Here is a 21,946-nt window from a genome sequence, read left to right as displayed (position 1 = left end):
TCTTGCAGTAGAAGCTGAGCTATTGTGGCTAGCAGCCACTGATAGCTCTTCCCATGAATTTGTACAAACCCCTTTTAAAGCTGTCCAAATTAGTGGCCATCGCTTCCTCCTGCAGGACTTCCTTTTATCCTGGTTTTCTCAAGGTTTGGCTTCACTGGACCCCTGCAAGTTCTCTGGGTTGCCAGAAGACGGAGCAACTGCTTGGAAGCGGCTGCCTTCAATGGAGCAAAGTGTCTGGGGGGGGGTGTCCCCCTCTCCCTGGCCGCCACCCTTCGCTCCTCCCTCCAGAGGCTCAGCTCCCATCTCCCGGAGACCTTCTGCACCCAAAGCAGGCCCTCTGCTCCTAAGGCAGCCTCACCCAGCTGGGTGCTGCCCATGACTACAACTCTTCCCAGCCAGCGAGGCTGTACAGTGGTGCCCCGCAAGACGAATGCCTCGCAAGACAGAAAACTCGCTAGACGAAAGAGTTTTCCGTTTTGGAGGTGCTTCGCAAAACGAATTTCCTATGGGCTTGCTTCACAATACGACAATGTCTTGCGAGTTCCTGCTGTTTTTCCTCCCCCCCCTTTTTCTAAGCCGCTAAGCCACTTATCAGCTGATCCGATCAGCAGATAAGACGCTAAAAGCGCTAATCCGCTAATCCGTCAATGGGCTTGCTTCGCAAGACGAAAAAAACGCTAGACGAAGAGAATCACAGAACGGATTCTTTTCGTCCTGCGAGGCACCACTGTATTAGTGCGCCACTCACATTTCACAAGGCTGCAGAAAGCTTGTCATGTCGGGGGGGGGGGGGTAAATCTCTAGGCAAAGCTTGTGGGAGATGGCATCCTGGCTCCAGCAAGTGCCTGCGCAGGCCAAAGAGGCAGTCTGGTCCTCTGATGGCTACAGCTGGAGCCAGCCCTGCAGTGATGGCCTTCTGCCCAGCAACCTCCCACCCTGCAGGATATTTCAACAGAGCTTTAGGCCTGCTAACCAGGTGCCCTCCTGATGTTTCAGACCATCAGCTCTAGTATCATGTGGCTGCGTTGTCTGAGTTTGATGGAACTCAAATGGAAACCATGGGATGGCCACACCCAGAAGGTTCTTTAGCTGGGATGCGTGCCTTGGAGGGGGCTGGGCTAGATGACCCTCAGGGTCCCTGCCAACTCTGCAAATCAGTGAGCCTGTGGCCACCCAGCTCTTGGCTTTTCCATGGTCTCCAACTGAATCAGCGGCTCCCAAACTTTTTAGAGTCATCCCCATCCCCAGCACTCCCTATACTCTGAAATGCATTGGGCAGAACAGGAGTTTGAACGACCCACTGATGAATATAATTACTCAACATCATTCAGAACAGCTAACACTGGATTGCACATTCATTCAAAACCAAATTAGAACTATTTGGTTGAATTAAAGAACAGAATGGTGGAGCTGGAAGGGAGCGCAAGGGTCATCCAGTCCAATGCTGGATCTAGTCTGATAGCCTGCGCCCCCCCCCCCGCCCACTGATCCCACTTTCCCTTAGTGCCCCCTAGGAAAACCTGCTGGCGGGTCGGTGGCCAAAGTATTGGTGCTGGCCTTTAAAGCCCTAAACGGCTTCGGTCAAGTATATCTGAAGGAGCGTCTCCACCCCCACCGTTCTACCCAGACGCTGAGGTCCAGCTCCGAGGGCCTTCTGGCGGTTCCCTCATTGTGAGAAGTGAGGTTACAGGGAACCAAACAGGGGGCCTTCTTGGTAGTGGCGCCAGCCCTATGGAACGCCCTCCCATCAGATGTCAAAGAAATAAGCAGCTATCTTATATTTAAAAGACATCTGAAGGCAGCCCTGTTTGGGGAAGTTTTTAATATTTAATGCTGTATTGTTTTTAACACTCGATTGGGAGCCGCCCAGAGTAGCTGGGGAAATTCAGCCAGATGGGCGGGGTATAAATAATTTATTATTATTATTATTATTATTATTATTATTATTATTATTAGCCATCGTCTTGGGCTGTTTGGCTTCCGACCTCCATGGGGAAGCTAATGCAGCCTTTGTCTGGCTTGGTCTGGGTCCTGCCAGCAGCAGCAGCAGCAGCAGCAGCCAGTCTTTTCTCCTCCTGCCACAAAAAGGCCATTGTTCCTCTTCCTGGCCTGGATTTCACTAACAAATTGCTGTCGGGAATGGTAAGGCCCCAAAGGAGAGGGGTGTGGCTGGGCAGAGGGCTGACCCCGGGATCAGGAGCCAGCTGCACCTGCGCTCATAAGGACAGAGGCAGAGAGCCCTGCTGGATGAAGCCACAGGGCCTGTCTGGTCCAGCGTCCTGTTCTCACAGTGGCCAACCTGGTGCCCTTAATGGGAAACCAGCAAGCAGGATCTGACAGGCACCAGAGCCAGCCCGCCCGCCCTGCGGTTTCTGGTATTCAGAAGCAGAGCGTCCTGGCTAGCAGCCTTTGATAGCCCTCTGAATTTGCCCTGTCCTCTTTTAAAGCAATCTAGGCTGGTGGCCAGGGACGCGGGTGGCGCTGTGGGTTAAACCACAGAGCCTAGGGCTTGCCGATCAGAAGGTCAGCGGTTCGAATCCCCGTGACGGGGTGAGCTCCTGTTGTTCGTCCCTGCTCCTGCCAACCTAGCAGTCTGAAAGCACGTCAAGTGCAAGTAGATAAATAGGTACCACTCCGGCGGGAAGGTAAACGGCATTTCCGTGCGCTGCTCTGGTTCGCCAGAAGCGGCTTAGTCATGCTGGCCACATGACCCGGAAGCTCTACGCCGGCTCCCTCGGCCAATAAAGCGAGATGAACGCCGCAATCCCAGAGTCGTCCGCAACTGGACCTAATGGTGAGGGGTCCCTTTACCTTTACCTAGGCTGGTGGCCATCATTGCCGCCATAGTTTTAACTAGGTGCTGAATTGCCCTGTACTATCATGAAAAATGTTGCTTGAGGAACAGCCCCGAGGGATCCGTCCTTTCCACCCACTGCTGCTCGGTCGCTGACCTTCGGGACTGGAATGCGGCTGGCCAAAACCGAGAGCTCGAGGCTCTGCTGCTGGACACATCACACAGAGAGGCATCCATCCCTCTCGCTTCCCTCCCTGCTGCCTTCTTCTGAGGCTCCAGTACATTCCTGGGAAGGCATGACATCACTGGCTTGCTATTGAACCCGAGCTGATCTGTGGCCTTTGGGAGAGGCTTCTCCAGAGATGGATGGAGCCAGAAAACAAGTGCTTTCATGGCTGCAGTAACAGGGCGGGGGGGGGGGTGATGTCTTCTGGAATCCACAGGACAAGTGGTGGCAGCTCAAATCTCTTATTATTTCATAGAACTTGCGGAGTAGGAAGGGAATCTGTATGGTCATCTAGTCCAACCCCCTGCAAGGCAGGAATCATTAATTGCATCTACATCCCACCTTCTGCTCCAAGGAGCTCAAGGTGGTGTACACTGTTCTCAATAATAATAATTTATTATTTATGCTCCGCCCATCTGGCTGGGCTTCCCCAGCCACTCTGGGCGGCTTCCAACAAAATATTAAAATACCGTAATACACCAAACATTAAAAACTTCCGTAAACAGGGCTGCCTTCAGGTGACTTCTAAAAGTCTGGTAGTTGTTGTTCTCTTTGATATCTGGTGGGAGGGCGTTCCACAGGGCGGGGGCCACCACCGAGAAGGCTCTCGGCTCTGGATTTCTGTGTCCGGGCTGAACGATGGGGGTGGAGACGCTCCTTCAGATATACTGGACCAAGGCCGTTGAGGGCTTTCAAGGTCAGCACCAGCACTTTGAATTGTGCTCGGAAACGTACTGGGAGCCAGTGTAGGTCTTTCAGGACCAGTGTTATGTGGTCTCGGTGACCACTCCCAGTCCCCAGTCTAGCTGCCGCATTCTGGATTAGTTGTAGTTTCCGGGTCACCTTCAAAGGTAGCCCCACGTAGAGCGCATGGCAGTAGTCCAATGCAATCCCCACAAGCAGCTTGTGAGGTAGGTTAGGCTGAGAGGCAGGGACTTGACACCTGATCTCTCCCAGGTCCTAGTTCGACACTTTAACCCCTTATGCCACAATGGTTTTCATTTTGGGAATATCTTGGCCCTGGGACCAATACCACCAGCTTCAGCCAGCCAGAGCCTGCCAGTCGTATGTATGGCCTCACCTCTTGTGTTGGAGAGGTGATGTTTTACAGCCTTTGCACACAGACAAGGTGCTAGTCCCTGTGGGCTGAGGGAGGAGCTTCAAAAACCTGGGAGGCAGGGGAGGTGTGCAGTAAACCAAAGGCTCAGGGGCTTGAGTGTAGTTCACGGCTCCTTGATAGGAGAGTGGCCACAAGCCAGCGGCAGAGCAGCTGCTTCGCATGCAGAAGGTCTCCGTTTCATCCTAGGCACCTCCCCTTTGGAAGACCTTGGGAAGGAAGGCAGGTAAAGATTCCCCCCTTCCTCCTGTCAGCTAGGGCAGATATCAGGCAGAGGGAGCAGCTGGTCCACTGCAACTGCTGCTACAACTGGGGAAAAAAATACTCAGTGCTTTATTTCATCTTGGGGGGGGGCAATGAAAATAGACACCTGGCAGTACAATTTTTTACACACACACACACACACACACACACACACCTTGCCATAGAGACAGCAAAGAGGCCCCCACACCAGGGATGTGGGAGGACAAGCAGCACGAGAGAAAACCTGGCCTGATGCCAGAACATCCCTGCCTTGGAACAGCAACCCTGCGCTAGTAGATGCATCACAAGCTGCTCTCTCCAATCCTCCTTTCCGGAGAGCTCCTTGGCTAGCCTGACTCCACCCGCTGACCCGAGACTTCTTACCCGGAGAACCAAGTTGCCTGCATTCAGTCTTCACTGGTTGCTCTGAGCCCTCACTTCCTAGGAGCTTTTCCCTCAGCCATTCCCCTTCTTCCCTATCGATCCCAAGCCCCTGGCTGGTGGTCCCTCTCTGTTGCAGCCTACCCCCCTGCTTGACCCAGGCTGGACCTCTGGATCAGCCTCAAACTACCCTTTCCTTAGGATTCCTCCCTTGAGGCTTCTGGGACCTCACGGAGGCGGCCTGATCCTGCCACTTCTTCCTGACCTCTCTTGCTAGGAGTAAGGCCTGGTGGGCTCTGAGCAGGGCGGAGAAGCGAGCCTCTCTGCATCTCTATGCTTGGAGAAGCATCTGTGTCCCTCTGCCTGGATCAAGAGCTGATGCGCAGGACCCAAGGTGTGCAAGGGTTAAGGTGAGGACCCCTGCTTGGTCCTCTAAGTGCTTCTGCACCCTCCCAGCTCAAGGTCCGTATTTCTGCTTTACGTCTCCCAGCCCGATCTTTCTCAGCTGAGCCCAACTCTCAGGTGGTTCTTTCACCAATGTCCAATGCAGCCCTGTACCTTCAAAACATCACAGTCAAGAGCAAATGAACCCCACCAATGCTGTCCCCCAATTCCTGCCTGCCTGAGGTTTCTAGGAATTTGGGGGAAGGGTCTGTGAATTCTCAAGGACAGAGAAGCTCCAGCAGCAGACAGGCAGAGATGATTAGCTTCCGGGGGCTGCAAGGGGGTGCTGACGCCATGCAGAACTTGTTCCAATGTGCAGAATATGCATAACTCGCTTTAGGGAACTTCAGTGTAGAAGCTGGGGAAAGGGGAAGAGAGACCGTCTCACCACCAGCCCCATTTTATTTCTAAAGTCCAGGCGCTCCCAGGGTTTGGCACTTTGGCCCAGCTCAGTGACAGGCATCAATCGCAGAGCTGGACCTCACTGGGCAGCAGGAAAGCCCCACGCGGGAGAAGGAACGAGACGGAAGGAGGCCAGGCAAAGAGAGAAACTCCCCTCTACCCCACTGGGAAAAAGGACCGGCGACAACCAGTTGGCATTCCTGCTAAGGGCCAAGTGGGAAAAGGAGTCACAAAGACCTCCTTCAGGCAAGTCCCAGATCCGGGCAAGGAGTCTCTGCCTTCAGGAGCCGCTGGACTTGTCACCATCACAACACACAGCCCCAGTGGGCTAGTCCAGGGCCAGTTCTGTCCCTGTCCTGGGTTGGCAGCAGAGCACATTCTGAGTTTTGTTTTTACTTTTACAAAGATGTCCCATTGATCAAAAGGCCCGTCAACCAGCCACACCGTCTGCTCTGTTGTCGGACACATGACGGCAGGGTCCCAATTCCTACGGGGCCCACTGGTTCTTTTCAGCCCAGTCGCAGGTGCCCCTTCTGAAATGTCCTGGGGCCTGCCGGAAGGATCTGATGCTGGCAAGCAGGCTGCTCCTCCTCCCGGCAAGAAATCCAGAGGCTTTCCCTCAGCTCAAAGGCAGGCTTTTGCTAGAAGCGTTTGTCTTCTGGCTGGGAACTGACCACCAGCTCCTTGTTGCCAAAGTCCCACCACGCAGTCATGTGGAAGGCCATGTTAGAAAAAACCACCAGGTACTCCAAGAAGGCAAAGATGGTGTAAACTAGGGAAGGAAAGAAAGAGGGGGAAACAAGGTCAGGAATCTCAGGTGTCTGAAACAGTGCCAAGCACAGCTTATATATTTTGAGTCCATAAGGGCTAGAAACATGGATTTTACCCCAGGATTCCTGGGATGCTCAGTTCCACCCGAGGAACACTTCACATGTTCTGCCAACACACCTGCCTCTTGCACACAGCTGCCTTTCAGTGTTCTCAAGGGCACCTGTCAATCACTCTCTGGCAAGCATTTCCCATGTGGCTCAGATAATACGGTAAGTGATCCAGTTAGATTGAAATACTTTATTGTCATTTGTACAACTTGTATACAGTGAGATTACACGAGCACCCCCCACTCAGCTCTCTTAGTCTTAATTCCCCTCTTTACTGACGCACATCCACCAAATCCGAAAGTCCACACCGTGATGCAGAATGAAAGGACACTTTCTACTGTGGACCGGTAGGAGATCATCAAATGTTGATTGACATCGTTCTTTTGCAATACCCTGAGGAGATGGAGTCTCTGTTGGGCTTTCTTAACCACCTGGGTTGTATTTATTTTCCAAGTAAAGTCTTCACTGAGATAAACTCCTAGGAATTTAAAGGAAGAGACTCTCTCCACACAGCCTTCCCAAATGTACAGTAGGGCTAGTTTTCCTCTCTTCCTCCGAAAGTCCAACACCAAGTTGTTCCCTAGGCACCATGTAGATATTTTTTGGACCTCTCCTCTATATGCTGATATAACGCTGTTATTAAACCCATTATAGTGGTGTCATCTGCAAACTTAATAATTGCAGTAGACGGGTCAGATGATACACAATCGTATGTATACAATGAATACAGGATGGAGTTTTAAAAGGCCGTCTCAGCTCAGGGAAATGCAGGCAGCGAGAGGGAGGCTCCCAGCCATGTCTATAGCAAAAAAGAGTGATGCTCGACAGAGCCTCTGCCTCCCCACCACATCAAACCAGGCAAAGACGACACAGAAACACACCCACGTTCCTGGTACACCTGCCCACCAGGTGCTGCTGGGTTCAGACTCTCATCCCTAGCTAGAGGCCCTGCTGGCTGCTGGAAGTTGGAGTTCACCAACGTGTGGAGGGTGCCCAAGTTGGCTATCCCTCGCCTAGCGGTTAATGGGGCGCAGGAGCCACTGAGCGCCCTGTGCCCATCTTTCATCTGCTGCAAACAGGAGGCATGGGGCAAGCACCAACACCAGAGCCACAGGAACCCTCTCCTACAAAGGAAAGTCACAAAGCAGGCGCGTAGGGTGCTCTGGCACCGCAGACCAAGCGCCAGCACCGGGCAGCCAAAGTTTCTAAGCATGAGCAAGAGGCTGAATCCCCAAAGGGGACTTACCTCCGGGCTCGCAGTACCAGTTGTGGCGGAAGTAGAAGTACACGGCTACTGAGAACGTGACCAGGTTGAAGAGGAACAGCCACCACTTCCACTTGTAGGACTTGCGCTCCTGCAAGAGAGGGGGAGAGGGGCAAGGTCACTCCCGCCAGGGAGAAGGCTGGCAGCCCCACATTCGCACATGCATGCCCACTCAGCAGCAGTGGATGCAGGACTTGAGGCCCTGCTCCTCAAGGCTTAGCATGTAGCCTGTTTGCAGCAACAGGAACACGAGGAGAACTGAGTAGGGAGGTCACCTGTGGCCGCCTCACCTCAGAAAGGATACCGTTGAGCTGGAAAAGGTGACCCAAGTAATCAAGGGATTTTGGAGTGCCTCCCCTGTGAGGCCAAGTGACAATGTTCAGAGCTTTTTAGCTGAGAAAATCAACGAGTAAGAGGAGATAGGAGAGTGGGGTTTACGTTTGTGCATGGTGTGAAGACGTTTTTCTCCCTGTGACTCATAACGCTAGACCTCTGGGAAGCTGAGATTTGGAAGATTCAAGATAAGCGAAAGGAAGGGAGTGCTTCACACAGCACAGTTAAAATATGGAATTTGCTGCTACAAGGTGTAGTCATGGCCAGCAACTTGAGTGGGGGCTTAGACAAATTCACGAAGGATAAGGCTATATAAAAGTGGCTGCTAGGCATGATGGCTGTGTGATCCCTCCACTATCAGAGGCAGGATGCTTCTGAATACCAGTTGCTGGAAACAGCAGGAGGGGAGAGGGCTCTTGCGCTTGTAACTCCTGCTTGCAAGCTTCCCATTGGCCATTTGGTTGTGCAACTCACAACAGATCCACACTCTGAAGCCCAGGGCTCCTACAGATGGGCCACAACTTGCCTATCACAGCTTCCTCCCATCATTCCTGATGACTGGCCCCGCTAGCTAGGGATGGTGGGGGTTGTAGTCCAAAAACAGCTGCCTTAAGGGATAAAGAGCAAAAGGGCGGGGAGGCTCATCGCCAAGGGTGTCTCCACGGCTGACAGGCTCAACACAGCGCCCCAACGCAGAGCAGCCCTGAGTTGCTACCGCTAATATAGGGGAAGTACAAATCCTCGCTCGGCTTGGCTCCCTGACTCAGCTTATTTGAGGGAAATGGGATGCAACAGCAGCAGAAGCATTAAGGAGGGTGGGAGGGAGGGAGAACTTAAGAGCTGGTTGGGGCATGATGCCTGGGCCCACACCCACACCCCAGGGAGCAAGAGGGCCTTGCTTCTGCCACGAGAAAAGTCTGACAGAAGGGCTGGGCCATAGAGATGAATGGGGTGTGGGAAAAAGGCCTCCCACTTCTGGTTATTGCCCATCCATGCAGGCAAGGGGAACCCCCACCACTGTCTCACCCCGGGGCGTAGAAACTCCAAACCACAAATGTTTAGATTGCAGCTTTCGTTTCCATTTGCCTTCGTCAAAGAGAAGCACAAAGATTTCAGGGGGAAAGTGGAAGGTTTAGAAAGAACAGGGGGGGGAAACAAGTTTTGAGATGGGGGCAAGTGGGAGGGGAGAAGTATATAGATAGGAGAATAATATTGTTAAGCTGTATTGTGTTTAAGATATTTGGAAAAAATTATTGGGGGGGGAGTGGGAGGGGATAAGAAAGAGCAACGGGATGGGAGGAGCTACGGCAAAGCATCTGGTCAAGGCGGAGAACAGGGCAGCAATTCTAGAAAACTGGGTTCAACATGAATTCGGGCAATGGCAGTAACCTCTCCGGTGCTTTCTAGAGATATACGGAAAGCCATTTCAGTCTTCTAGTCCAAATTGTTACAGCTCCCACATTTCTGTGTCTGAGTGGCTCTCCTGCTCCTCGTTTCTCTCTTTGCCTCTTTTGCTCCTTTAGCATAGAGCCAGTGTGGTGTAGAGGTTGGAGGGTCAGCCTAGGACCTGAGGGACCAGGGTTCAAATTCCCACTGGGCCATGAAGCTCCCTGGGTGTCCCGTCACTCTCCCTCTCAAGTCTCACCTACCTCACAGGGTTGTTGTGGACATGAAACGAGTGGGGAGAACCGTGTATGCCCCTTGCGCTCCCTGGAGACAGGGACAGGCGGGACAGAAATGCAAGCAACAAATAAAACAAGTAGCAGAGCAGCGCAGGGGCTGAACTGTGTTAACGTGTCCCCTACTGGCACGCTGTTGGGGCCCAAGACCTGCTCCGTGGCAGCGTGAGAAGCCCAGCCCTTCTGTGCTAGAGCGGAAGTGCCAAGGCAGACGGGAGGGAGGGAAGCCAGGAGCAGGAACCGCAAGCAGAAATCTCTTATGTAAAAATTCACACAGGAAATGGCAGGTGGCAATTCATTGTGTTTGCGCAGGCGGTGTCAAAATTCCTCTTTAGCCTCCCTTAGTCAGTGGCTCTCAAGTACACACACACACACACACACACACACACACACGTCCGTCCCCTTGCTTGTCCTCAGCATGCAGCCCCTCCTCTCTCTTGGCCCTGGTGCCTATTGTCCCCTCCACACACAGAGACAGATACCCATTACCCTGCTCCTTGCCATTCCTTGCTTCAGTTCCCTGTGTCTTCAGCTCTCCAACCCTCCCTCCCCAACAGCTTGCAATTCTTGCCCTGCAGTCCTGTGCAAGAGCTTCTACGATGTAGGCCAAAGTGGGCCCATCTAGTCCAACAAATCGTCCCGGCGGGGAGCCTCGAAAGACGGCCTGGGTGCGACAGCAACTCTCTGCCCTTGCCCTTCCCAGCAACTGGTATTCAGAGGCATATGGCCTCTAGCGGAGCAGAGAGAGCACAGCCACCCTCAGGATTAGCCACTGTCCTGACAACCTTCTCTTCCTCCTTGAGTGTATCTCATGCCTTTTGAAAGCCAGCCACGTTGCTGGCCATCCGTACTTTTCACAGGAGCCAACTCCATAGTTTTTATTTTATGAAGAAGTCCTTTCTTTTGTCTGCTCTTTAATTTCCCACCAATCAGCTTCATTTGATCAAACCTGGGTTCTAGTACTTAGAGGAAGTAAAGTGCACTACTTGACACACTTAGGCCTAGGACCCTCGTACCTACGGGACTGCCTCTCCTGGTATGCCCCACAGAGGACCTTAAGGTCCACAAATGACAACATTTTGGAAGTCCCAAGTCACAAGGTGGTTAGATTGGTCTCAACTAGGGCCAGGGCCTTTTCAGTACGGGCCCCAACTTGGTGGAATGCTCTGTCACAAGAGCCTAGGGTCCTGCGGGACTTGACATCAAGTCAAGTGCCAAGGAATTATTGAGAAGACAAAGCTCCAAACAATGATCAGTAAAATATTGAGCAAACCTGGACAGCCCTCTGGTGGCAGAATTTTATACCAAACTCCACCAGTTGCTGCTCTCCCCATTGCCCATAATTTAGATTGTGGGTTTGGGGGTGGTGGTCTGTATGATACCCCGAGTCCCTTCCAGTTCTTGGGGTCTGGTAACCAGGGAGGAATAGAATCAAATAGGAGTTTGCTTAAGTAGTCAGATGAGTTTCTTTGGAAGACAACGACCTTAGTTGGTCACTTCAGTGTCCTCACCAGCATCCCCAGAGAATGAGCTACCTTGCAAGAGTCCTGACTAATGGGCGGCCTTTCTTCCAACCCACACAGCTGATAGCCAGAGAGAACTGTATGTGAGCTGAGCTGGGAAGCAGGCTGGAAGCTGGAGACCCAGAGGCCTGCTTGCTCCGTGCTGGATCCAAAGCTGTGACCGATGGAGAAGCAAGACCTGTTGGGGTGTTGATGCTGTGAGCCCTGCCGTGCTATGAGAAGGTTATATATACATGTAAACAAAACCAAATACTGTGGTACCTTGGTTGTCAAACTTAATCTGTTTGACTCCCAAGGCGGTTTGAAAACCAAGGCGCTGCTTCCGATTGGCTGCAGGAGCTTCCTGCACTCAAGTGGAAGCTGCGTCAGACATACGGCTTCAGAAAAACATTTGCAAACCGGAACACTCGCTTTTGGGTTTGTGCGTTCGGGAGCCAAAACGTACCAAGGTCTTCGACAAGCAAGGTACAACTATATCCTAAAGACACCACAGCGCTGACCTTAATTCCAAGGAAACTGAACCCTGGGTAAGCATCTGGAACCCCTGGAGTCTCTCACCGTTCAGAGATTGTGGTGGTGCGTAACAATATACATCTCAAGAGACGGAAAGGTTACAGCAGGGGTCAGCAAACGTTTTCGGCAGGGGGCCAGTCCGCTGTCCCTCAGACCTTGTGGGGGGCCAGACTATATTTTTTTGCGGGAAATGAATGAATTCCTATGCCCCACAAATAACCCAGAGATGCATTTTAAATAAAAGGGCACATTCTACAGTGATCCATGCGACGGTCACCTCCAGGCTTGACTACTGTAATTCGCTCTACGCGGGGCTGCCCTTGACGCTGTCCCAGAAACTCCAGCGGGTGCAGAATGCTGCAGCGAGGCTCCTCACGGGGTCCCTGCCATGGGAGCATATTCACCCAGTGCTTTTCCCGCTGCACTGGCTCCCGGTGGAGTACAGGGTCAGATTTAAGGTGCTGGTTTTGACCTTTAAAACCCTTCATGGCCTAGGACCCTCATACCTACGGGACCGCCTCTCCCGGTATGCCCCACGGAGAGCCTCAAGGTCCATAAATAGCAACACCCTAGTGGTCCCGGGCCCTAAGGAAGTTAGATTAGCCTCAACCAGAGCCAGGGCGTTTTCAACTGTGGCTCTGGCCTGGTGGAACGCTCTGCCTCATGAGACCAGGGCCCTGCAGGATCTGATTTCTTTCCGCAGGGCCTGTAAGACAGAGTTGTTCCACCTCGCCTTTGGCTTGGAGCCAATTTGATTCCCTCCCCCCCTTTCTTTTTTCTTTTTCATTTCTCCTCCTGTGATGAGGCTGCATTTTAATATTTTAATGTTTCAATATTTTAATCTTGTTTTTAAGTTGTATTCATTCAACTTGTTTTTATTATTGTTTGTTAGCCGCCCTGAGCCCGGCCTTGGCTGAGGAGGGCGGGGGATAAATAAAAATTATTATTATTACTCCTGTAAAAACACGTTGATTCCCAGACCGCGGGCTGGATTTAGAAGGTGATTGGGCTGGATCCGGCCCCCAGGCCTTAGCTTGCCTACCTATGGGTTACAGCCACCCAACAACCATTTTGATGAGATCAGAGTGTTTATGTCTTACTCGTTTTAATTGTACCAAGCTGTATCTAACCTGCCCAGGCACCACATGTGGATGGGGTACTCTAAATCAACACATTTGGAAGCACAACTATGGAAACATGGTGTTCGAAGCAGCGCTATCGAGACCCAGGCAAGCCTGCCAAGTTCAGCCCTCAGCTCCAAACCCTCCTCACATCCGCCAATGAAAGAAAGAGAGGGGACTGTACCTCGGGACTTACTGCATGCTTCTTAGTCATTCGCCACAAAACGCAAGTCAGGAACATGTGGCTGAGGGCCGAAGCTATGAAGAGGATGAAGGCGTTCTCGTGGATCACTGCAGCAAAGAAAGGACATGCAATGCTAACTGTGAGCAAGAAGCAGAAGCGGCCGCCACCACAAGAGTTCAACTAGCCACGGGGGACACGCAAACTCCTAGGCACAACATAAAAAGTAACACTCTGAGCTAATTCCGGTGCCCTCTGCACTGTGAATTGACTGTCCCTCTGTTTCCCACGGAACAGTCCCAACATTCCCATTATGTTTTGCTTTCAAGCTAGCAGTAGCTCGCGGCTGCATTGCTTCAATATCGTAACAGTTTTCTGCTGCTCCAGTGGGGGGGACCTGAACCAATGGATTCAAATGGCAAGAAAGGAGAGTCTTACTAATCCTTAGGAAGACCTTTCTGATGGTAAGAGCTGCACAACAGTGGAACAGACTCCCTTAGAAGGTGGTGGAGTCTCCCTTCACTGTATATTTTGAAGCAGAGGCTGGATGGCCATCTGTGTCAGGAGTGTGTGCAGGAGCCAGGCCCTGTGACCAATAGGACTTTGCAGGACTGGGGCCTTCCTAAGTTTGTTCTGAAGAGGCAACATGTGGCCTCACAGGTGAGGCCGATTGGTAACTCACAGCACGTGGTGGCAAGAGCCGGGAAGGGCTATAAGGTCAGCATTTTCCCTTCAACTCTTTGCCACAGCAACACGTTCCTTGCCTTGCTGTGTTTGAATCCTTGCTTCTTGATCCTCAGATCCCTGACTTCGTGACTCCTTGCTTCCTGACCCTCAGACCCTCGGCTTCTGGACCCTCGGCTCTCTGACCTTGGCTTTCTGACTCCTGGCTTCTGGACTCCCATTCCTGCTCTCACCCCCGGTCCCAACGTCCCCAGCCGGGACTTTGATTGCCCATGAATCAGACTGTGACAATCTGTCAGCGATTCAATAGCTGAGATTTCTGCATTGCAGGGGGGTCGACTAGCTGACAATTCTATGATTCTTTGAGAGAGTCTGGAACAGAGATCTGGGGCAGGAGGCAGAGCAGGCTAGGCGAGAGAGGACCAGAGGAGGCACGGTGGCTCCAGCCAACCAGCTCATAAGGACTGTGCTGTTGTGCCCCAGTGACAACCCCCAAGCTCTCAGGCCCACAAACCAGAAGGCATCCACCTGCCAGTGAGCCAGGCTGGCGCTGCACCAGGCGCTGATACTTACGGTAGTTCTCCGAGGAGGAGACGTAGGTCAGCAGCAGGAGGGCCGTGTTCTCTAGCAGGTTGAGGCCAAAGGCCGCATTGCACAGGCGGAGGTACCGGGGGTGTGTGCAGTGGCAGCCGCGGTAGTGGCTCCAGTAGACAAAGGCCACGAGGAAGCGGGGCCCAGAGTGCAGCCCGATGCAGAAACGCCACATGTAGCGCTCGGGGGTCTCCCCACCAATGGCAGAGCTGATGGAGGGGAGGTAGTTGGGGACCTGTAGGGGGAAACTAAAGTCAGTGGTATTGCAAATCTGACAGTTCTCCTTCCTGTGACCTGCCACCGTGGAGAAGCACCATTTCCCCTTGCAAGAAGGCACCCCCTGCTCACAAGCCTCCTCTTCTCACGATCCTGGACTTTGGGACTTATTTGCTACTGGTCTTGCGGCGTCACTCTCCTACCTACAGGCGCTTCAGCCTCTGACCCCCACAGCGATGTTCCTCTTGTCATAGCTGGCAAGGGGAATGGGAGCACCCCAAACCCTTCACTCACAAAGGCTGAATATAGGTTTTCGGTCCCTGCTGGCTGAATTCTGTTAGCTCTGACCAGGCAGCCTCCGCAGAGATCCCTTTGTCTTATGCACTCTTATTGTACTCTCCCATGCAAACCGGCCTGGGTAGGTCCTAATCTCTGTCCTGCCACCCTCTCAGGCACACATGGTGTTGATGTGTGGGAGGGTTTTTTCAGTGGCTGCCCCCAGGCAACTTTGGATCTCCCTCCCTAGAGAAGCTAGACTGGCTCCTTCTTGCTGCCCTTCCCCTGGGAGGTGAAGACTGTTTTATTGCAACAGGACTTTGGCACTAACTCTAACTGCTCTTCTTAAGCAAATGACCCAGAACCCTTGAAACCGAATCCCCGTAAAAGACGTGACTGTACTATAACAATGGTGATAAAATTCCAACATAGGGCAATCTTTAAATGCACACACAAACACTTAAGGAGGACTTACATCGCAGTGGGTGGCAGTGGCTTCATCAAAGTGAAAGAACAGGGACCAGATGACGCAGAAGAGGAAGCCAAAGAGCGGGCAGCACACGGTCCCGACTGCCAGGGTGGTAAAACGGAGGCGGAAGAGGGTCCCGTCCCGATCCAAAGGGAGCGGCAGCTGGAACATGCTGCCAAACCTATGCGCATGGAAAGACAAGCATTTGTGCTGTGCTTCTTTCAGAAGCAGCAGAGAGTATTCCCTATCAGTCTCCACGGCTGTGGATAAAGATCTGAAAAGCAGCCGGGACGCGTATCTGGTTACTCAGGAATACAAAGAGGGGGCTCACAGGCATCAGGGCTTCTTTCCATCGCAAAATTGACAAAGCGCCAGGTCTGGACGGCAGCCACCTGAGATTTCTCAAATGAATTCCAGTACAAAATCACTCATCTTCTAAACGAAAATATGTTACCTTGTCCCTGAGTTCAGCTTCCGTACCTCCAGGTTGGCTTGAAAGCTGCGGCTGGTGCAAAACTAGAATACTGCCACCAGGTCACAATGCTGCTGGAAGAACTGCAAAAGGACACTTGACTTGCATGCATTTAACTTGCATTATATCAGCTTTAAGCAACTGGTGTCAAGCCAGCTGTGACTGCACAAATTAAATGCATACAAGGTGGAGAGCTTAAGCGCTATTTTTTCCCGAGTGCAGAAGGAGCCTTTAAGCTGTCTGCCTTGCTTATTAGGAGGCTCTTCCGAGATCTCAGACTGTCCTGCCACCTGGAACTGACCTCCTGGACTTACTGCTGTGCCATGTAAGATGCCCCCTGAGGAGCAAGGCTGGGTAGTGCAAGGCCAGAAGGCTGCCTGGCATGACTCCCAGGGCAAAGCAGACTGAGAATGTGGCGGACTCTGCCTTCTTCCACCAGGAAAACCCTGTGATCCCTGAATGAAGAATGGCATGGGAATTTAATAAAATAAATAAATAGCTTTAAAGCTCTCCGCCTTGGGTGGGGTGCAAGGCCTGTCCAACCTAGCTTCTGAAAGGTAGGGGTGGGCATGTGGAGGTGGCTTCCATTCTTCCCCATGGAGAAGAGTCCAGAGTTGTTCAACGATATACAGGCCTCCTGACTCTCCCACCTGTTAACGGAGAAATCTGAGGGCTCCCTTGGACAAAAAAAACAAGGACACCAGCCAGGAATACCAGACCAAAACAGCAGCCAGTAGGCTTGGTCATGATTGAAGACTGTCGCGACAGGACTCCCATCTGCCACAAGGTGGAACAAGATGGAAGCCCCGAACAAAAGAGCCCCCAAACTTTTATTAGCTGCTAATCCCCATGTCACCCCCCCACACTACATCACTCATACATCACGGTTACATCATGATTGGGGAGGTCTGGTGGCAGTGATGTGAGCATCCTGGACCCTGCCCCATGGTTCCCCTTGCCCTCCACCAAACACCCATCCAGTGTAACAAAAGAGATATTTACATTTCCCTGTTTCCCAGCCCAGTTAATCACCCCCTTTTGTCTTCATCTGGGTTTGTTATTTCTGGAATGGCTACCTGTCTGGCACTCAGGTATCAGGATGCCAGTAATTATCCCTCAGGCAGAGGGGCTGCTGAGCAGCTGAGCTCACATATCTATATGAATTTCTGAAGTTTTCCCATGGAGCCAGTACATAAATACATTGGTCAGTGAACTGTTACATTTGGTATCGTGCAGCAAAGGCCCTTTTGAATAGATTGGAAGAAACTGTGATGAAGTGTTTTGTGGGGACAGATCACAAAAGTGATTGTGCTGGTTTTGGTAGTGAGCTGCATGTGCATGATATCTGCTGGAGGGGCAACCCCCCAACCTATACATAAATTCCTGCAACACCCCCCTGCACTGTCACCTGCTCTGCGAAGTGGATACTGACAATTGTGACCAACACCTTTGCATCCCCCGTGCGGGAGAAAGCCAGCCTCACCTGCTGGGGAAATGGGCACACCAACTCCTGTTCTTCAGGACTTCTGCTTGAACCACCAAGGCCTAGCCTTCCATCTCAAGACGAGAACTGAGCCTGCACAGTCTCTCCTCCACGTAGGCCCTGTCTGATTTACTGTTCACACAAGAAAAGGCATGAGGAGGAAGTGAGCCAATGGTTTCGTAACTAGGCAGGTCAGATCTGGCAGCTGAGCTGGTGAATGCTGACCTAGGAAGAAGAATTCTACTCAGCCTGTCACACAGGACCCAGCCACACCCGCAGCAGAGCTCACCTGAGAGCAATGTCACCCTTTCTGACTCACAAAGAGCATCTGCTTAAGGCAGGCCTTTTCCTGCTCCAGCTGGACTCGGTTAGTGAAGCCATTGCAGTGACTGCAACAGGAGCTTGATATAAAAAACTGTGGCACTCACAGTTGACGGGTGTGTTACCCTACAGCTGCAGCTGAGAGGTGATGGCAGCAGCCACCACAGTGCCAAAATTCACGGCACAACTTCCGTGCGGGTGGGGCCCACTGGGAGCAGGCAGGGTTACGCCAGCTGCTATACGCAACACACCCATTGCACTCAATTAAAAGGTGTGCTGGAGAGTTTCAAGAACGCTGGAAACCAGACTTGAAATATTGCCCAATGTCACAAAATCCAATCCAAGCACTTCACGCCCGCGTGCCCCCCATCTACCCAAGGCTGCCTGAAGCAGAGGACAAATCAGTAATAACCAAGGCAACAAAAATAACTTTATGACCACTGCTCCATAGCTATTGTTGTTATACAATTCCATTCACCATATAGATGGGTTTATGATGCATTTCTGTATCTTTCTGCTGTGCTGAAGAATTCTACAAAACAGTGGGTATATCCGGAATCACTGTTCACTACGTCTGTTTGCGGACCACTTTGGCTGTGTTGGATGTTATAAAACAAAGCTTTACGGCTTGTTTTCACCAGATAAGAATCTGACCCATTGCTTCTTTCAGAGACTTGCACAGTCTACAAAGACTTTCGGAGACTGTCTGTGGGGCAGTTATAAAAGCAGAGGGCAACGCACATGATGCACAGATCTCTTCTCCAACAGGAGATGAGGGCTCTTGTGCTCAAATACCATGTTTCCCAGAAGAGGCAAGGCTAGAGGAGCAAACCCTCCACAGATCTGGACCGGAGTCCCTAAGGCGGTTGGGATGGCGCACTGCTTGCCTACTTTGGGCAACTCCTGCAGCCCAGCTGGTGCCCAACACCTTGCTGTTTTCCTTTGTGGGGGTCTTGTCGTCTGGGCAGCCCAGGACCCCCAGGCACGTGGCCCAGGCTTGCTCCTCGGGGAGGTCTGGAGACAGTGGGGTATCATAACTCCCAGTGCATCTGTTTGCGGGGACAGGATACTGGGCCAGGTGCCTGGGCGATACATGGTTTTCAGCATCATGCTATACCACCAGCTACACATTGCAATAATAATAATAATAATAATAATAATAATAATTTATTATTTATTATTTATACCCCGCCCATCTGGCTGGGCTTCACCAGCCACTCTGGGCGGCTTCCAAAAGAATATTAAAATACTATAATACATCAAACATTAAAAGCTTCCCGAAACAGGGCTGCCTTCAGATGTCTTCTAAAAGCCTGGTAGTTGGTCACGGTGCCTGAAATAAGGATGGAGCTACTTGGTATCCCCCCCACCCCACTGTGTTTTTCGCATAGCGCACATCGTGATTTGCAATATATTGCCAGGTCAGAAATTATAAAACGGTAATGACGATAGGGACCTCAAACTGGTCTGGGGCGACCTATGGCTCTATCGCCCCGGCCCTAGTGGGGCCCGTGGGCCTGATCCAGCAGCTGCTCTCCTCGTGCCCTCCTGCTCCCAGGTGGAGGTTTGCCGCCTCCCGAGGCAGCTGAATCCCGCGCTGCGGGAAGGAGGACACTTTCGGGAAGCCGGCCTTCGGGGTTAGAGAGCGAGCCGCTGCCCCGGCGGACCCCCTCCGACCCTGCCCCGCATCTCCCTCTCGCCCGCCCGGGTCGCCGTTACCTCCGAGGGGAGCTTCGGCATGGAGCGCTCCGGAGCGGCGCCTTCGGCTGCCTCAGCCTCGGAAGGAACCGGGAGACCTTCCCTCCTCCGCCCGGACCCGCTTCTGAGGGGAGAAGGGAGGAGAGGAGGGCCAAGGCGAAGCCGCGGCGCCCGCCTGCCTCCCGCCCTTTGCCCGCCCAGGCAGGCCCCAGTGGGAGGCCGCGCGGCCTCCGACAGACCCGCCCCGGCCGCGTTCCAGGCGCTTCTCTCCCTCCAAACGGAGGGCGGCGGCTCCCCCGCGACCGCCTGGCTCCCCTTTAGATGCACTCTGCACATGCTCGGGGGGCTTAGTCAAGGGGGGAGAGTCGTCTCCTCCTCCTGAGGAGGTTAACGTGTCTCCTTCGAACCGGGGACTCCCCCCACCCCACGGCTGGGCTTTTATGAGGGCCAAGTTTTCTCCTCAGCGTGGGGGCTTCTCGTAGCCCCCTCAACGGGCCTGGCGAAGCGCCCTTTTCCTCCCCCCTCGCGAACTACGACTCCCGTCATCCCGTCGCGAGGGCCGCGCTGGCAGGGGCCGATGGGAGTTGTAGTCTGAGGGGGGGGGCCGGTTTCACCGCGGCTTTTTGTTGGCGGCGCCCTTCAGCGGCTCAGGCCCGCCTTTGTTTCTGGGACAATGGCAGGAGCCCACTGCGCTCGCTTACTCGGCAGTAGCCCCCATTGGTTTCAATGGGGGCGACTCCCGGGTAAGGATCGTGCCGCCCATTATTTATTTCTTAACCCGGCGCTTTCGGCTTGTCACCCTCTCGAGGGGTTGCTATGGAAACCCGAGGGCGATCCTGATTGGCTCCTCCCCGTTTCAAAACCGCCACCGCACTTCCTCGTGGCCCGGATGTTCGTTGCCGCCACCCAGCAACAAGCCCCAGCCGGCCTCTCAGCCAATCGGCTGCTTTTCTGCCTCTTGCGGCTGACGTCAGAGATTGCGAGCGGCGCGAAGGGTGGAGGGGGGGAGGGATACAGGCGGTCAGGACCGGACTGCGCCGGCTCGTGGCGCAGCTACGCTTTCGGAGCCACCGCTCGGCCAATAGGAGCCTAGCGCGGAGTTGACGGCCTCGGCGTACGACCGTGCGACGCAACGACGCCTTCCGAGGAAGGATCAGCCAGCCAATAAGAGGCGCCGATCGCGCCAGGCGTCAGCGTGCGTGCGTGCGGCGGACGTGCGTGTGTGACGCACTTATTTCCCCCCTCAACTTCCCTCAGCGCTTCTCGACCTCTCGCGTGAGGCGACAGCAGCCAAGGCGGGTGTCTGTGGAGCTGCCGCCGCGGCCTCCTCCGTTCGTGGCGTGTACGGCCGAGGCGCCCACCCGAGCGAGCGAGCGGCGAGGCTCGAGCCGCCTTCCCGCGCTGAGGCTCCGGGGCGGAGGAGCGCGCGGCCCGCCCTCGTCTCCAGGCCCAGGCCAGGCTCGGGTGAAGCCCCGCCGGGGCCCCGGAGGATTCTGGGAAAGGGTGAGTGGCGCCTGGGAGGGGCATGGGGGCGAGCGGGGTCTTTGTGCAGCGCCGAGCGCACGAGAGTGACGTAGAAGAAGCCCCTTCTGTGGTCCCGGGGCTTGTGGGTTGCTTGCAGGGATCCGCTAGTGTGTTATTGTTAGCGTTGTATTGATATCCCGCCTTTTTCCCTATCGGGTTCAAGGAGTGGTTTACAGCTAGTTAAAAAACGAGGGGAGAGGAAAAACCCCAATAACTGTAAAAGGATTCATCATCAATGTTAGTATGCCATATAGGAGAAGGAAAATTCTAATCCTAAAGCTCTGCTGCTTTATGGAATATCTTTGTAAGAAAAAGCTAAAGAGTCGATCCTACACAAATCCAGAATGCCACCTTCTGGCAGCTCCTGCAGGCAAGCTGGTGCCAGATATGTTGCTCTGCTTTCCTTTGTTGGGGGCCTTGTCTTCTAGACAGTCCAGAACCTCCAGACACACTGCCCAGCCTTGCGCCCCAGGGAGGTCACATCGGTGCTGCTAATGCAGTGGTTTATAATAATAATAATAATGATGTTATTATTTATACCCCGCCCATCTGGCTGGGTTTCCCCAGCCACTCTGGGCGGCGTCCAGCCGAATATTAAAAACAATACAGCATCAGACATTAAAAACTTCCCTAAACAGGGCTGACTTCACCCCTGGAGGTGCACTGCATTATTTCTTGAGACTGACTGACGCCAGCAACAACAAACTGTAAAAAGAAACAGATTGTCTCAGCACCAGCCCTTTCCTTAAAAGCAGTCAGTTCCCTAGCACTTGTTGGCACAAGAAAGTTGTCACCTGCCAACAGAAGGACAACAAGGAGGAGTCCATCTGGTTTCTCTAGGGAAGGGGTTTCAAAATCTGGGGACAGCCACTGAGAGCCTTCGGTGTGGCATACAGTAGGTAAAGACTGTAAAACAAGTCTGCTGGATTAGGCCAAAGGGGCTCGTCTAGTCCAGCATCCTGTTATTGCAGTGGCCAAACACATGGCCCAAAGGGAAAGAAGCCCACAAGCACAAGAGTGTTTCTCCGTGCTTCATTTTCCAGTAACTGGTATTCAGAAGCATTGCTGATAATAGCATTATGTAACAATTATTGCCTCCAACATTAGAGGCAG

At 53.0% G+C, this 21,946-nt stretch overlaps 2 protein-coding genes across 12 annotated transcripts in view; one reads left to right on the top strand and one right to left on the bottom strand.

The window, feature by feature from the left end:
• Positions 1 to 4,450: 4,450 nt before the first annotated feature.
• Positions 4,451 to 20,136, bottom strand: PGAP2 (post-GPI attachment to proteins 2). Of its 4 annotated transcripts, none has more exons than XM_083499996.1 (7): positions 19,331 to 20,136; positions 17,291 to 17,422; positions 15,342 to 15,516; positions 14,357 to 14,609; positions 13,103 to 13,209; positions 7,732 to 7,840; positions 4,451 to 6,379 (listed from the first exon to the last, which is right to left on the bottom strand). In XM_083499996.1, exons 3-7 carry the CDS (start codon positions 15,504 to 15,506, stop codon positions 6,249 to 6,251), a joined length of 765 nt encoding a protein of 254 aa, XP_083356122.1. In that variant the 5' UTR covers positions 15,507 to 15,516; positions 17,291 to 17,422; positions 19,331 to 20,136; the 3' UTR covers positions 4,451 to 6,248. The 4 variants fall into 4 exon arrangements, with proteins under 4 accessions (XP_083356122.1, XP_083356123.1, XP_083356125.1 ...); XM_083499997.1 differs by having other exon boundaries at positions 17,291 to 17,515; positions 19,331 to 19,836; XM_083499999.1 differs by having other exon boundaries at positions 13,115 to 13,209; positions 19,331 to 19,474.
• A 186-nt stretch (positions 20,137 to 20,322) lies between these two features.
• NUP98 (nucleoporin 98 and 96 precursor) overlaps positions 20,323 to 21,946 on the top strand; it is a 45,125-nt gene continuing 43,501 nt past the window's right edge. For 3 of the 8 annotated variants that reach the window (XR_014525151.1, XM_083499173.1, XM_083499171.1), the window contains exon 1: positions 20,406 to 20,812. The gene's annotated coding sequence lies outside the window, so the exon portion shown is untranslated. Of the gene's footprint in view, positions 20,813 to 21,946 lie in introns of all 8 variants that reach the window. The other 5 variants (XM_083499172.1, XM_083499170.1, XM_083499168.1 and 2 more) reach the window with 2 other exon arrangements.

The sequence above is a fragment of the Podarcis liolepis genome (assembly GCF_965112155.1).
Source record: "Podarcis liolepis genome assembly, chromosome: 4".
NCBI lineage: Eukaryota > Metazoa > Chordata > Lepidosauria > Squamata > Lacertidae > Podarcis > Podarcis liolepis.
Note: the sequence above shows the minus strand (reverse complement) of the source record. Positions and strands in the feature narration are given on the sequence as shown.